The 15589-nt window shown below is 38.6% G+C and overlaps 1 protein-coding gene across 4 annotated transcripts in view; it reads left to right on the forward strand.

Annotated features, from left to right (window-relative positions):
- Positions 1-15589, forward strand: part of SPPL3 (signal peptide peptidase like 3) — a 119083-nt gene that overhangs the window by 86260 nt on the left and 17234 nt on the right. For all 4 annotated transcript variants that reach the window (XM_027124541.1, XM_027124542.1, XM_027124543.1 and 1 more), the window contains exon 3: positions 14174-14262. In XM_027124541.1, the coding sequence (XP_026980342.1) occupies positions 14174-14262 (89 nt within the window). The remainder of the gene's footprint in view (positions 1-14173; positions 14263-15589) is intronic.

Here is a 15589-nt window from a genome sequence, read left to right on the forward strand (position 1 = left end):
ACTTTAAGAAAACATACAGATCTGAATTTATTAGATAATGTAGGGAATGGTTATGTACATTGTAAATATGTATATGGATAAGTTCCTTGATATATTTAACAGTTTTATCAGTTCCTTTTTCAGTGTTCCATTTATAAAAATCACTGTAACTTTTCTAGGAACACACATTTAGTGTAAAGCCAAGTTCAGCCATATAGTGTTTATCTTGACCAAGTGAATTCTCCCCCTTCATTGTGCTTGCTTCCAAAACTGAAATGATCAAAAAACATGGTACTCTTAAATTAAAATATTAAAATAAAAAATTTAAATTTTCCTTTCTCCTCCAATATTCACAGTTGTACTCCGTTATCAGAATTCAAACAGATGAACAAGTATAACTTTCAGTAAATGTGTTCTCAGCTCCATTTTGCTTCCTGCAGTTGTTTATTTTTGCTCTGCCCTGTCCAAAAGGATTTCAGACCATTTATTAAGTTTTACAAGTTGTGATGAGATAAGGTAAATTAAAATGGGGCCAAAGAAAAGTATGGGTGGAGTCAAAGTAGAGCCAAAAATAAGTCTAAAAATGTATACCATATTGGCCAGCACCCTTACTACTGGTGGTCTACGGACACCACAGTAAGCTTTCTAGCAGCCAACCTTCAGTAGAAAGAAAGAAAAACTTTACAATATCCTTGAATAAAAAGAACCCAGTTGTTCAGGTGAATTGCAATTATTCTTGGTCTTAAGATCAGACAGACCTTTATCCCAAAGACCCTCAGAAAAGAGGATGCAACATTGAATTTCATAGCATCCATAATAGGCATTCATTGTTTGTTGAATGAATTATAGTATCCTTCAATATAAGCTGGTAGCATTTTGTGAAAATAGATTTCAGCAAAAGCAATTTTGCCAAAACTGGGGAGACACAGCCAGCAACAGAAAGCTGTGGTCTAGATTGCTAGCTTACTCTAATGTTACATTGTACAATACCTGGAGAAATTAATGGGTTATTAATTCTTCAACTGATTATTCCTGAATATTGATTTCTTGATAAATGTGGGCAGCGGTCCAGATGTGTACTCCGTGGCTGGCTGAATACAGACCTCTTTGTCTTAACAGTTCTTACAGCACATTTGCATTTTTATCACAACCAAGGAACATAAAATGGCCTAACTATAAGCCCATATTTCCCCTTGTCCTCAACAAGCAGTGGAAGTTCTCATGGGCCTAGGACTTTCTCAGAAAACCCTGTATAATCCAGTCTAGTACCTAAAGATACTAATAGTTGATTTCCTAAAGTTCTGTTCCTTACAATACAACTGAATTAGTTTTAGCCTGAAAAAAATTTGGAGCAAATATAACCAGATCTCAGCCACAATAAAACCTTATTAAAGCACTCAGAGAATGTTAAACTACTTCCTGATGTACTGTCTGTGATAAACTACTTGTTAAATGTACATCAAAGTGACCAAAAAATGCACCCTGGGGTTTATACTTATACATCAACTTAAATTTGAAAAATGTTGATCAGTTGTCATTCTTTCTGACACTACTTATCTAGCAGGCTCAGTTGTCGGGTTATACCCCACCCATCAAGATCAAACCATATCATCTGCTTGTAAAAGGTTGCTTTTCTTACTGTTTCTTTCTAATAAGGCAGGATATATGCAGTTCATCCAAAAATAATGTCAGATCAAGTTAACCCAAGGAGAAATAGTCTTAGCTTTTTTTGTTGTTTTTAAATGAAAAGGAGTTGTATGTATTGATGTGGAAAGGTAGTCTTGGCATACTACTGAATGAAAATTAACTTGTGAGATGACATATTAATCCTCATTTTTTTAAAAGGCAAAATATATACCAAACATATATATCTCTGGAGATAGGGATTATAGGAGTCTTTTTTTTTTTTTTTTTTGGCGGTACGTGGGCCTCTCACTGTTGTGGCCTCTCCCGTTGCGGAGCACAGGCTCCGGACACGCAGGCCCAGCGGCCATGGCTCACGGGCCCAGCCGCTCCGCGGCATGTGGGATCCTCCCGGACAGGGGCACGAACCCGTGTCCCCTGCATCGGCAGGCGGACTCTCAACCACTGCGCCACCAGGGAAGTCCCGATTATAGGAGTCTTTTGTACCATTCTGTATTGTTTGAGTTTTTAATAATCATACATATTACTTTTTCATAAAAAATATAGAACTTTGGTTGTTTTGTAAGGGGAGATGATACAGCCAAGGCAGAGTGGTATAATAAGAACCTTGGTTTCCTTACTATAGGGATAATAATAGAGCATCTCTGTATAGTTTGCGAGGGCTACCATAACAAAGTGCCACAGACTGGGTGACTTAAACAGCAGAAATTTACTTCCTCACAGTTCTGGAGGCTAGAAGTCCAAGATTGAGGTATTGGCAGAGTTGGTTTCATTCTGAAATGGCTTATAGATGACCATCTTCACATGTAGATGGTGCCCTTCCTGTGGTCTTTTCTCTGTGTGTGCATGTGTCTAGTGTATCTGTCTCTCTCTCTGTCTTAATCTCCTCTTCTTATAAGGACAGCAGTCATATTGGATTAGGGTCCACCTTAACAACCCCATTTTAATTTAATTCTCTCTCTGAAGACTCTGTCTCCAAATGCAGTCACATTTTTAATTATAGTTATTCTATGAATCAAAAGAAATATTGATTGCAGAGCTCCTAGCATAGTGCCTGAAAGTATAAGCTCAATAAAGGTTAACTATTAAAAATATTTTAATCCACGGCTGCATAGTCAGAAGACCATCTCTTCTACTTGGATTCTTAGTAGTAGGTTCTTAATGTAGGTCTGTATGAGCATCGATAATTGGAAATTTGTCTGCCTCCTACAACTGACACCCGTAACTTTTTCCTGTTTAGTTATAGTTGGTGAAAAGACAAACTGAAAATAGCAAATAATATGCTATAATTTAGATGGCTTTTTCCGTAAGGTAAATGGTTGTCTGTGATGGAACCGCCATAGCTCAATCTTTTTGTTACCATATAAACATTGATTTCAGTAACCTAGACTTGCTGTTTGTTAAGCAGATAGCTAAGATACAATCTGGATGGAATATCTAGTAATAACATTATGATGTATAAATATCATATTTTATGTTATTGCATAGTAATAACAATAGGGTTGTGATGGCAGGGGTTGGGGCATTGAAGGGTAGTCTTCTATGAAGATGGAACAGGCTGTTCTAGGTCCAGCCAAGCAATTTCATATCTGGAGAGTTAATAAAGATTGCCAAGTAAGTTGGGATAAAGGCCCATAACTCACAATGGTCCCTGGATAGATCAGGAGGCAGGGTCTTCTACAGAGGCTCTGTTTAACAGCTTAAGTTTGCTGTCAGCTATGCAGTGTGGGTAACCATTACTAGACCACAGTCATAGAAGCCTGGGATCTGCTAAACTTAGGTCCAGGATGTCATTTTATAAAGCTGGAATGCATGTATCTTCCATGTTTGAGCAAATATATGGGGCCTCACAACCTCATTTAGCCAGATTTCTGTTTTGTGTAATAGTGACCCATGGTAATATATTCCATATGTACAAGAAGTTAGGTAGGTACATAGAAGATATTTTTAAATACCCAAATCAAACTTCTGGACATGAAGACAACAATGTCTGAGATCAAAAATACGTAGGGTTAGATTAAGAGCAGTTAGACATTACAGAAGAAAAGATTAATGAACTTGAAGGCACAGCAATAAAAACTATCCAAAGAGAATTAGAGAAGAAAAAATAATTTTTTTAATGAAAAGTGTCATTGAGCTATCATTGGAAATCAAAGAGCAATCTCCAGTGGCCTAATATGGTAATTGGGATCCTTGAAAGGAAGAGAAGAAAGAGGGGGACTGAAAAATGCTTGAAGAATGAATGGCCAAAATTTTTCCAAACTTGAAGAAAACTATAACCCACAGATTCAGTAAACCCATAGCACAGGAACCGTGAAGAAAACTACACCAAGGCACATCATAATCAAATTGCTCAAAACCAGTGATTAAAAAAATCCAAAAAGCAGCTGAGGGGGTGAGGGGGGATGGGAGGTGGGAGGGAATCCGATTTCTCACTGAAAACAATATAAGTGAGAAGACAGTGGAACAACAGCTTTAAAGTACAGAAAGAAAAACTGTCAACATAGAATTCTATGGCAAATGTATCTTCCAAAAGAAAAGAAAAAATAAAGATGTTTTAAGACACACAAAACCTGAAAGAATTCTTCACCAACCAACTTGCACCACAAGAAGTGTTAAAGGAAGTACTTCAAGCAGATTAAAAGTGGTACCAGTTGGAAGTCTGGGTCTACACAAAGGAATGAAGATCACCAGAAATGACGCCTACATGGGAGCTCCCTGGCAGTCCAGAGGTTAGGGCTTGCTCAGTGCTTTCACTGCTCTGGCCTGGGTTCAGTCCCTGGCCAGGGAACTAAGATCCTGCAAGCCATGCAGGACATAGCCAAAAAAAAAAAGAAAAGAAAAAGAAATGGTGACTACAGTGATAAATATAAAAGGGTTTTTTCCCCCTTATTATTTAAAACTCCTTAAAAGATAATTGTATGAACAAAAATAATAATATAGTATGGCATTCATAGCATAACATGTAAAAATAAAATGCATGGTAGTAATAGTACAAAGGTTGAGGGGGAATAAATGTACACTGTTATCAGGTTTTAATATTATATATGCAGTACTGCCATATAACTTGAAGGTAGGCTGTGCTGATTAAAGATGTATACTATAAACTGTACAACAGCCACTAAAACAAAAGAGCAGAGACAGCTAATAAGACAACAGAGGAAATAATACAGAATCATAAAAAATACTGTGTTAATCCAAAAGAGGGCAGGTAAAGGGGAGCAACAACAGAAGAGATAGGACAAACATGATAGTCTCAGACCTGATCGTAACAATAGTCACATTAAATGAAACTGGTCTAAAAACTCGTTAGAAGACAGCAGTCGTCAGATTGAATTAAAAAGCAAGATCCAATTACATGATGCTTACAAAAAACACACTATAGATATAAAGCCAGAAAAAATTTAAAGTAAAAGGTTGGGAGAAGATACACCTTATACTCATCAAAAGAAAGCTGGAGTGGCTATATTGATTCAGACAAAGCAACTTTCAGAGCAAGGAATATTACCACAGACAAAAAAACCATATTTCATAATGATAAAGGGGTCAGTTAAGCAGTAAGACATAATAATCCTTAATGTTTGTGCATCTAATAGGAGATTTTCAAAATACATGAAGCAAAAACTGATGTAAGTTGAAGGAAAAAGTAAAACAAATCCACAAATGTAGCTGAAGATTTTAGTACCTCTCTCTCAGTAATCGATAGAACAAAGTAGGCAGAAAATCAGTAAGGATATAGTGGCTTAAACAATATTCTCAACCAGCTTGACCTGATTGACATTTATAGAACACTCCACTCAACAGTGGAAGACACATTCTTCTCAAGTGCATGTGGAACATTTACCAAGATAGAATGTATTTTGGGACATAAAAAAAAATTCTCAGTAAATGGATTCAAGGCATACAAAGTATGATCTCTGATCTCTTTTAGTCAGCTGGGGCTGCCATAACAAAATACCACAGATTGGGTGGCTTAAACAACAGAAATTTGTTTTCTCAAGTTCTGGAGGCTGGAAACCCAAGGTCAGGGTGCCAGCATGGGTGGGTTCTGTTGAGCACTCTCTTCCTGGCTTGCAGATGACCTGCTTCTTACTGTGTGCTCACATACATGGTCTTTCTTCAGTGTGTGCATGCTCCAGGAGAGAGAAGAAGAGAGTGCAAGAGTGCACACGCAAACTCTCTGCTTTCTCTTCTTAGGATACTAATCGCATCGTGAGGGCCCCTCCCTCAGGACCTCAGCCAAATTACCTCCCAAAGGCCCCATCACCAGGTACCATCCATCACATTGAGGGTTAGGGCTTCAACAAATGAACTTTGTGGGGGACACAAACATTTAATTCCTAACAAATCACGATTGAATTGAGCAGAAAGAGCTTTGGAAAATTCCCGGATGTTTGGAAACAAAAGTAACACACTTCCATGTATCAAATAAGAAATCAAGAAGGAAATTAGAAAATACTTTGAATTAAAACAAAGTGAAAACACAACACACCAAATTTATGGAATGCTGCAAAAGCAATACTTAGGGAACTGTAGCTCCAAATGCCTGGATTAGAATAGAGCAAAAAGTATCAATGATCTAAGCTTTTACCTTTCTTAATAAACTAGAAAAAAGGAGCAGATGAAACCCAATTCAGTAGACAAAAGGAAAGAATAAAGATCAAAACCAAAGTAAATCAAATAGATTTCCTCTACTGGAGAAAAATCAGTGAAACTAAAAGCTGATTTTTTTAAAGAATCAATAAAATTGGTAACCCACTAGCCAGACTAATCTGGGGAAAAAAAGAGAAGACACAAACCTAATATCAGGGGTAAGAGAGGTGATATTACTAGAGCCTACAGATATTAAAAGGATAATAAGGGACTACTATAAACAACTTTATGCCAATAAATTTGACAACTTAGGTGAAATGGACAGATTTTTATGAATGGTACAATCTACCAAAGCTCACTCAAGAAGAAATAGGTAGGGCTACCCTTGTGGCACAGTGGTTGAGAATCCGCCTGCCAATTCAGGGGACACGGGTTCGAGCCCTGGTTGGGAAAGATCCCACATGCCACGGAGCAACTAAGCCCGTGCGCCACAACTACTGAAGCCCATGCTCCTAGAGCCCGTGCTCCACAACAAGAGAAGCCACTGCAATGAGAAGCCCACACACCGCAACGAAGAGTAGCCCCCGCTGGCTGCAACTAGAGAAAAGCCCGCGCACAGCAATGAAGACCTAACACAGCCAAAAATTAATTAATTTTTTAAAAAAGAAGAAATAGGTAACCCAAATAGCCCTATACTTACTAAAGAAATTGAAAATTGCCAGACTGTTTTCTGAAGTGGCTGCACCAGTTTACATTTCCCACCAGCAACGTGTAATGGTCTCAGTTTTACAGCCTTCCTAACACTTGGTTATTATCTGACTTTTTGGTTACAGCCATCCTAGTGGGTACGAAGTGATACATCACTGTGGTTTTGATTTGTATTTCCCCGATGACTAGTGTTGTTAAGAACTTTTCACTGAGCTCTGCCCACCAAAGCAACAGCCAGCTCTACCCATCACCAGTCCCTCCCATCAGGAAACTTGCACAAGCCTCTTAGATAGGCTCATCCACCAGAGGGCAGACAGCACAAGCAAGAAGAACTACAATCCTGCAGCCTGTGGAACAAAAACCACATTCACAGAAGGACAAGATGAAAAGGCAGAGGGCTATGTACCAGATGAAGGAACAAGATAAAACCCCAGAAAAACAACTGAATGAAGTGGAGATAGGCAACCTTCCAGAAAAAAAATATTCAGAATAATGATGGTGAAGATGATCCAGGACCTTGGAAAAAGAATGGAGGCAAAGATCAAGAAGATGCAAGAAATGTTTAACAAAGATCTAGAAGAATTAACATACAGAGGTGAACAGTACAATAACTGAAATGAAAAATACACTAGAAGAAATCAATAACAGAATCACTGAGGCAGAAGAACAGGTAAGTGACCTGGAAGACAGAATGGTGGAATTCACTGCTGTGGAACAGAATAAAGAAAAAAGAATGAAAAGAAATGAAGGCAGCCTAAGAGACCTCTGGGACAACATTAAACACAACAACATTCGCATTACAGGGGTCCCAGAAAGAGAAGAGAGAAAGGACCCGAGAAAATATTTCAAGAGATTATAGTCGAAAACTTCCCTAACATGGGAAAGGAAATAGCCACCCAAGTCCAGGAAGCGCAGAGAGTCCTATACAGGATAAACCCAAGGAGAAACACGCTGAGACACATAGTAATCAAATTGGCAAAAATTAAAGACAAATTATTGAAAGCAGCAAGGGAAAAATGACAAATAACATACAAGGGAACTCACATAAGGTTAACAGAGTTTCTCAGCAGAAACTCTACAAGCCAGAAGGGAGTGGCATGATAAAGTGATGAAAGGGAAGAACCTACAATGAAGATTACTCTACCCGGCAAGGATCTCATTCAGATTCGATGGAGAAATCAAAAGCTTTGCAGACAAGCAAATGCTTAGAGAATTCAGCACCACCAAACCAGCTCTACAACAAATGCTAAAGGAACTTCTCTAAGTGGGAAACAAAAGAGAAGAAAAGGACCTACAAAAACAAACCCAAAACAATTCAGAAAATGGTCATAGGAACATACATATCGATAATTACCTTAAACGTGAATGGATTAAATGCTCCAACCAAAAGACACAGGCTTGCTGAATGAATACAAAAACATGACCCATATATATGCTGTCTACAAGAGACCCACTTCAGACCTAGGGACACATTTAGACAGAAAGTGAGGGGATGGAAAAAGATATTCCATGCAAATGCAAATCAAAAGAAAGCTGGAGTAGCAATACTTATATCAGATAAAAGAGACTTTAAAATAAAGAATGTTACAAGAGACAAAGAAGGAACACTACATAATGATCAAGGGATCAATCCAAGAAGATATAACAATTATATATGCACCCAACATAGGAGCACCTCAATATATAAGGCAACTGCTAACAGCTATAAAGTAGGAAATTGATAGTAACACAATAGTGGGGGACCTTAACACCTCACTTACACCAATGGACAGATCATGCAAAACGAAAATTAACAAGGAAACACAAGCTTTAAATGACACAAAGTAGACCAGATAGATTTAATTGATATTTATAGGACGTTCCATCCAAAAACAGCAGATTACACTTTCTTCTCAAGTGTGCATGGAACATTCTCCAGGATAGATCACATCTTGGGTCACAAATCAAGCCTCAGTAAATTTAAGAAAATTGAAATCATATCAAGCATCTTTTCTGACCACAGTGCTATGAGATTAGAAATCAATTACAAGGGGAAAAAAAACACAAACACATGGAGGCTAAACAATACGTTACTAAATAACCAAGAGATCACTGAAGAAATCAAAGAGGAAATAAAAAAATACCTAGAGACAAATGACAATGAAAACACGACGATCCAAAACCTGTGGGATGCAGCAAAAGCAGTTCTAAGAGGGAAGTTTATAGCTATACAAGCCTACCTCAAGAAGCAAGAAAAATCACGAATAAACAATCTAACCTTACACATAAAGGAACTAGAGAAAGAAGAACAAACAAAACCCAAAGTTAGCAGAAGGAAAGAGATCACAGCAGAAATAAATGAAATAGAAACAAAGAAAACAATAGCAAAGATCAATAAAACTAAAAGCTGGTTCTTTGAGAAGATAAACAAAATTGATAAACCATTAGCCAGACTCATTAAGAAAAAGAGGAAGGGCTTCCCTGGTGGCTCAGTGGTTGAGAGTCCGCCTGCCGATGCAGGGGACACGGGTTCGTGCCCCGGTCCGGGAAGATCCCACATGCCACGGAACGGCTAGGCTCATGAGCCATGGCCGCTGAGCCTGCGCGTCCGGAGCCTGTGCTCCGCAAAGGGAGAGGCCACAACAGTAAGAGCCCTGTGTACCGCAAAAAAAAAAAAAAGAGGGAGAGGACTCAAATCAATAAAATTAGAAATGAAAAAGGAAAAGTTACAACAGACACCGCAGAAATACAAAGCATCCTAAGAGACTACTACAAGCAACTCTGTGCCAATAAAATGGACAACCTGGAAGAAGTGGACAAATTCTTAGAAAGGTATAACCCTCCAAGACTGAACCAGGAAGAAATAGAAAATATGAACAGACCAGTCACAAGTAATGAAATTGAAACTGTGATTAAAAATCTTCCAACAAACAAAAGTCCAGGACCGGATGACTTCACAGGTGAATTAACATTTAGAGAAGAGCTAACACCCATCCTCCTCAAGCTCTTCCAAAAAATTGCAGAGGAAGGAACACTCCCAAACTCATTCTGTGAGGCCACCATCACCCTGACACCAAAACCAGACAAAGATACTACAAAAAAAGAAAATTACAGACCAATATCACTGATGAATATTGATGCAAAAATCCTCAACAAAATACTAGCAAACAGAATCCAACAACACATTAAAAGGATCATACACCATGATCAAGTGGGATTTATCCCAGGGATGCAAGGATTCTTCAGTATACGCAAATCAATCAGTGTGATACACCATATTAACAAATTGAAGAATGAAAACCATATGATCATCTCAATAGATGCAGAAAAACCTTTTGACAAAATTCAACACACATTTATGATAAAAACTCTCCAGAAAGTGGGCATAGAGGGAACCTACCTCAACATAATAAAGTCCATATATGACAAACCCACAGCAAACATCATTCTCAGTGGTAAAAAACTGAAAGCAGTTCCTCTAAGATCAGGAACAAGACAAGGATGTCCACTCTCGCCACTGTTGTTCAACATAGTTTTGGAAGTCCTAGCCATGGCAATCGGAGAAGAAAAAGAGAAGGAATACAATTTGGAGAAGAAGAAGTAAAACTGTCACTGTTTGCAGATGACATGATACTATATATAGAGAATCCTAAAGATGCCATCAGAAAACTACTAGAGCTAATCAATGAATTTGGTGAAGTTGCAGATACAAAATTAATGCACAGAAATCTCTTGCATTCCTATACACTAATGATGAAATATCTGAAAGAAATTAAGGAAACACTCCCATTTACCACTGCAACAAAAAGAATAAAATACCTAGGAATAAACCTACCTAGGGAGACAAAAGACCTGTATGCAGAAAACTATAAGACACTGTTGAAAGAAATTAAAGATGATACCAGCAGATGTAGAGATATACCATGTTCTTGGATTGGAAGAATCAATGTTGTGAAAATGACTAGACTACCCCAAGCAATCTACAGATTCAGTGCAATCCCTATCAAATCGCCAATGGCATTTTTTACAGAACTAGAACAAAAAATCTTAAAATTTGTATGGAGACACAAAAGACCCCGAATAGCCAAAGCAGTCTTGAGGGAAAAAAACAGAGCTGGAGGAATCAGACTCCCTGACTTCCGACTATACTACAAAGGTACAGTAATCAAGACAATATGGTACTGGCACAAAAACAGAAATGTAGATCAATGGAACAGGATAGAAAGCCCAGAGATAAACCCACGCACCTATGATCAACTAATCTATGACGAAGGAGGAAAGGATATATAATGGAGAAAAGACAGTCTCTTCAATAAGTGGTGCTGGGAAGAATGGACAGCTACATGTAAAAGAATGAAATTAGAACACTCCCTAACACCATACACAAAAATAAACTCAAAATGGATTAGAAACCTAAATGTAAGACCGGACACTATAAAACTCTTGAGGAAAACATAGGAAGAACACTCTTGAACATAAATCACAGCAAGATGTTTTCTGATCCACCTCGTAGAGTAATGGAAATAAAAACAAAAATAAACAAATAGGACCTAATGAAACTTAAAAGCTTTTGCAAAGCAAAGGAAACTACAAACAAGACAAAAAGATAACCCTCAGGGGCTTCCCTGGTGGCGCAGTGGTTGAGAGTCCACCTGCCGATACAGGGGACGTGGTTTCATGCCCCGGTCTGGGAAGATCCCACATGCCGCGGAGCGGCTGGGCCCATGAGCCATGGCCACTGAGCCTGCACGTCCGGAGCCTGTGCTCCGCAACAGGAGAGGCCCCAACAGTGAGAGGCCCGTGTACCGCAAAAAAAAAAAAAAAAAAAAAAAGACAACCCTCAGAATGGGAAAAAATACTTGCAAATGAATCGACGGATAAAGGATTAATCTCCAAAATATATAAACAGCTCATGCAGCTCAATATTAAAAAAACAAACAACCCAATCCAAAAATGGGCGGAAGACCTAAATAGACATTTCTCCAAAGAGAGGACATACAGCTGGCCAAGAAGCACATGAAAAACTGCTCAACATCACTAATTATTAGAGAAATGTAAATCAAAACTAAAATGAGGTATCACCTCACACCAGTTAGAATGGGCATCATCAGAAAATTTACAAACAACAAATGCTGGAGAGGGTGTGGAGGAGAAAAGGGAACCCTCTTGCACTGTTGGTGGGAATGTAAATTGATACAGCCACTATGGAGAACAGTACGGAGGTTGCTTAAAAAACTAAAAATAGAATTACCATATGACCCAGCAATCCCGCTACTGGGCACATACCCAGAGAAAACCATAATTCAAAGAGACACATGCACCCCTATGTTCATTGCTGCGCTATTTACAATAGCCAGGTCATGGAAGCAACCTAAATGCCCATCGACAGACGAATGGATAAAGAAGTTGTGGTACAATATACAGTCGAATATTACTCAGCCATAAAAAGGAACGAAATTGGGTCATTTGTAGAGACGTGGATGAATCTAGAGACTGTCATACAGAGTGAAGTAAGTCAGAAAGAGGAAAACAAATATCGTATATTAACATATATATGTGGAACCTAGAAAAATGGTACAGATGAATTGGTTTGCAGGGCAGAAATAGAGACGCAGATGTAGAGGACAAACGTATGGACACCAAGGGGGGAAAGCAGCAGGGGGTGGGTGTGGTGGTATGCTGAATTGGGAGATTGGGATTGACATGTATACACTGATGTGTATAAAATGGATGACTAATGAGAACCTGCTGTATAAAAAAGTAAGTAAAATAAAATACAAAAAAAGAAAAGCAAGATGCAGAAAATGTGAATAGTATGACCCTGTTTTTGTAAAACAACAATAAAAATATTTCATGTACATGTATATATGTGTAAAAAACAAAAAAAAGAACTTTTCATGTGCTCATTGGCTATTTGTTTATCTTCTTTGGAGAAATATTTATTCAGAGTCTGCCCACTTTTTAATTGGGTTGTCTTTTTTTTATTGAATTGGAGGAGTTCTTTCTGTATTCTAAATGTAAGGCCCTTATCAGATACATAATAGCACGTATTTTCTCCCATCCTTTGGGGTTGTGTTTTCATTTTTTTGAAAGTGTTCTTTGCAGCACACAAGGTTTTAATTTTGATGAAGTCCAGTTTATCAAATTTTCACTTGTGTGTTTGGTGTCATATGTAAGAATCCACTGCCAAATCCAAGGTCACAAATATTTTGTCTAAAGTTTTATAGTTTTAGCTCTCCAATTATTTAAATTTAAATTAATTAAAATGAAATAAAATGTAGAATTCAGTTCCTCAGTTGTGCTCCCACATTTCAAGTGTTCACATGGCTAATATCTACCAAATAAGTCAGTGCAGGTACAGAACATTTCCACCATCACAGGAAGTTCTTTTGGACACACAAACACTTTAAAGGAACGCAGTAGTAGAAAGTGAGCTAAGGACTTGAACAGTTAGTTCACAGAAAGAGAAATGGGCAAGCTCAGGTACATAAAATTGTTTAATAGTTAAAGAATTCTAAATTAGGACAGAGACAGCATTTTTAGTCCCCCAGATTGACTGTGTCTACTTCCTTCAGGTCTTGACTCAGAAATCACACCAGTGCGGCCTTCCCTTGCCTACCCTGTTTAAAATTTCAGATCTACCCTCTCCATTTCCTGCCTTTTCTCCTTAGCTCTTACCATTAGCTTACCCTATATTTAACTTATTTTTCTTGTTTATTGTCAGTTTCCCCCCTCTTCGAATGTAAAATCCATGAGAGCCTATTTTACTCACTATTGTCTCTCCAATACCTTGGATATTCCCAGATATGGCAAAAACTCAAATCCGTGTTGTTGAATGAGAGCTGGCAATGTGTAGAGAAACAAGTGCTCTTATACACTGTTCTCAGAGAGTGAATTGGTCCACCCTTTTTGGAAGCAATTGTGTGGTATGTAAAAGTCTCAAAATTGTGCTTGCCTTTTGACCCAATATTTCTCCTTCTAGGTATTTAGCATAAGGAAGTAATTAAAGCTGTACACAGAGATACGGCTGGAATATTCAGCCACAATGGAATGCTTTTACCTGCAGTCAAGAAAACTCTTGAACTGACACTGTAAGGAATGTAGATTGTTTTTTTAAATGTGGCATCAAGAAGTGTTTTGCAGAGCTGTTCAAAACAGATCTTCCTTTCTTTCCTAATGCTTTAGCATTTAAAAGTATGTCTCATTACTGACTTTTCTGGTCTGCTTCTTAAGTAAAACTAAAACTTACTTATACAATTTTTTCCCACAGGTCCCTTAATATGGACTTTGAAAATCAAGATAAGGAGAAAGACAGTAACAGTTCTTCTGGGTCTTTCAATGGCAACAGCACCAATAATAGTAAGGCATTTTATGACAATTAGCTTTTCACATGTAGTTGTCTTAATTTGATTCTTTCTATAACCCCAGTAGATAATTTACTGGGTTCAAGGATTATGTTTGGTATAATAATAAAATTAAATCTGTATGGTATAATTTGTTAAAGTCTTATGTTCTGAACCTGAATTACGGATTTCTTGTGTACTGCTTTTAATTCATGCCTAAAAGCTTGCTGCCAAGATTCTTTTTTTTTTTTTGCGGTACGCGGGCCTCTCACTGTTGTGGCCTCTCCCACTGCGGAGCGCAGGCTCAGCGGCCATGGCTCACAGGTCCAAGCCGCTCCGCGGCATGTGGGATCCTCCCGGAACGGGGCATGAACCCGTGTCCCCTGCATCGGCAGGCAGACTCTCAACCACTGTGTCACCAGGGAAGCCCTATTTTCTTTTTTTAAATAAATTTATTTATTTTACTTTATTTATTGTTTTTGGCTGCGTTGGGTCTGCGTTGCTGTGTGCGGGCTTTCTCTCGTTGTGGCGAGCAGGGGCTACTCTTTGTTGCGGTGCGCGGGCTTCTCATTGCGGTGGCTTCTCTTGTTGCGGAGCGTGGGCTCTAGGCACACAGGCTTCAGTAGTTGTGGCTCACGGGCTCTAGAGCACAGGCTCAGTAGTTGTGGCACACGGGCTTAGGTGCTCCGTGGCATGTGGGATCTTCCCGGGCCAGGGCTTGAACCCGTGTCCCCTGCATTGGCAGGCAGATTCCCAACCACTGCGCCACCAGGGAAGCCCTCTTTATTTTCTTAAAGACGAACAGGATAGATGGGTATCTGCCTGCTTATAACTTCATTTAAATCCTTTGGTGAGGTTGATAATTTTGTAGGTGTTGATCATAAATTCATTTAGTGATTCTTAAAGATAGCTACTTGAAGTACTTGTAAAACTATTGTATCTTTTCTGATACTTAAGATTTTAAAGAATGTTTGCTTTGAAAAAACAGAAGTGTGCTATATGGCAAGTATTCAGCAGCATTATTCATCATAGCCAAAAAGTAGAAGCAACTGGAAGATCAATAAACTAGTTAATGGATAAACAAAAGATGGTATGTCCATACAATGGAATACTATTCAGCATTAAAAAAAGTTAATTACTGAAATATGCTCCAACATAGATGAACCTCAGAACACTGTTAAGGGCTTCCCTGGTGGCGCAGTGGTTAAGAATCCGCCTGCCAACGCAGGGGACACAGGTTCGAGCCCTGGTCCAGGAAGATCCCATGTGCCGCGGAGCAACTAAGTCTGCAAGCAACAACTACTGAAGCCTGTGTGCCTAGAGCCCGTGCTCTGAGATGAGAA

Source organism: Aethalodelphis obliquidens, unplaced genomic scaffold (genome assembly GCF_003676395.1).
Source record: "Aethalodelphis obliquidens isolate GAN/ISIS:26980383/991018 unplaced genomic scaffold, ASM367639v1 scaffold28, whole genome shotgun sequence".
NCBI classification, from domain to species: domain Eukaryota; kingdom Metazoa; phylum Chordata; class Mammalia; order Artiodactyla; family Delphinidae; genus Aethalodelphis; species Aethalodelphis obliquidens.